This window comes from Rhagoletis zephyria, unplaced genomic scaffold (assembly GCF_001687245.7).
Source record: "Rhagoletis zephyria isolate East Lansing unplaced genomic scaffold, Rhagoletis_zephyria_1.1 Rzeph_scaffold_44434, whole genome shotgun sequence".
NCBI classification, from domain to species: Eukaryota; Metazoa; Arthropoda; class Insecta; order Diptera; family Tephritidae; genus Rhagoletis; species Rhagoletis zephyria.
Window position 1 is genome coordinate 1 of NW_016201489.1, and position 1,623 is coordinate 1,623.

Consider the following 1,623-nt stretch of genomic DNA (forward strand, 5'->3'; position numbering starts at 1 on the left):
AGGGTTGACGGTTGTTGTTGTTTTGCTGCTTGCCAGACAACAATTTTAACGTTTTCTTTTTCTGGTATACTTAACAGGATCCAGCACAGACTGTGGGTAGCTCCAATTGCATGACACTAGTGGAGAACCGCAACGGCGACCTGTACATCTCCTGTACGATGCCTTCCATTGAGATTGGCACCATTGGCGGGGGCACCGTCCTCGGCCCACAAGGCGCCTGTCTACAGGTAAGCTACTGCTGACAGACATAATCGTTTCCCATATTCACACCTTCTTTCTTCCTTCCCCTCTAGCTTATTGGCGTGAAGGGCGTCTCGCAGACGACACCGGGCGCCAACTCCTCGCAGCTCGCCCAGGTGGTCTGCGGCACGGTGCTGGCGGCGGAGCTGTCGCTGCTGTCGGCGCTCGCCGCCGGCCACCTGGTGCGCTCCCATATGAAGCACAACCGTTCGAACATCAACATCAACCTGGAGGCCACTCCGGCGTCCTTACTCAACGCCAACAACCAGTAGTAGAGCTGAATGAGACACACCGGGGGTAGTAAGCGACAGACACAGACTAGCTAGCAANCGCAGACGACACCGGGCGCCAACTCCTCGCAGCTCGCCCAGGTGGTCTGCGGCACGGTGCTGGCGGCGGAGCTGTCGCTGCTGTCGGCGCTCGCCGCCGGCCACCTGGTGCGCTCCCATATGAAGCACAACCGTTCGAACATCAACATCAACCTGGAGGCCACTCCGGCGTCCTTACTCAACGCCAACAACCAGTAGTAGAGCTGAATGAGACACACCGGGGGTAGTAAGCGACAGACACAGACTAGCTAGCAAAATAATAAACGATAGCAGAACGAACACGCCCCATACACAAACGCCCCACATGCAGTCAGCGGCCAACGGGCCACTTGGCGCGCCGCCTCTCCAGTCGACCTCACCAAATCTCTTCTTTTCATCCCATGTGAATTCTACTCACTCACAGCACTCTGATCATCATCATCATCATCACCCTAATCATCCCCCACTTCATCCTCATCACCCTCACCCCCTTCATGCATCACCACGCACCTTCCACTGACTTCATCTCTCTCTTATGTACAGTTTTTTCCTTGCGAGATCAGTCTTTTGCGTCCTTTGGGGAGGGGAAGCAGATCAGAGAGGGAGCTACCTACTTGGCACCTCACAATTCTTGTATTTATCTTTTGCCAACTCGGCTTTCCCTCTTTTTCTTCTCACAAAACCGCCTGTTCCGCCCCCCCCCCCATGCCCCCTGCTCTATTTTTGTTGGTAAACGACTGTTTTTTTCTGAGGTCACTTTTTCCCCGACCTTGCGCTTCTTCTCCTCGTGCCTTTCCCTCCTCATCCTCATCCTCCTCCTCCTCAGCAATAGAACAACGAACGCAGACACATGTCACCTCGGTAGCTATCCCTGAACTGGGGATTCCCAATGGTTTACTTTTTGATGGGCTTTTCGACTACTACAGCAATCATCCACCACCACACCACACAGCAATCTTCCACTTCCACTGAAATGTGATGCGCACCTCAAGCCAGACGACCCCAGCCAGCCAGACGAATCCATTGGAAGGGCTTCTCACTGGACTGGAACACTTTCTACAGAAGGACATTTTTT

The 1,623-nt window shown here is 53.9% G+C and overlaps 1 protein-coding gene across 1 annotated transcript; it reads left to right on the forward strand.

The window, feature by feature from the left end:
• Positions 1-77: 77 nt before the first annotated feature.
• On the forward strand, positions 78-512 carry LOC108355316 (3-hydroxy-3-methylglutaryl-coenzyme A reductase-like; the record flags this gene model as incomplete). Its single annotated transcript, XM_017606482.1, has 2 exons — positions 78-227; positions 294-512. Coding segments are annotated over 2 exons (369 nt in total), but the record flags the coding sequence as incomplete, so codon positions are not given.
• Between the last annotated feature and the right edge of the window lie 1,111 nt (positions 513-1,623).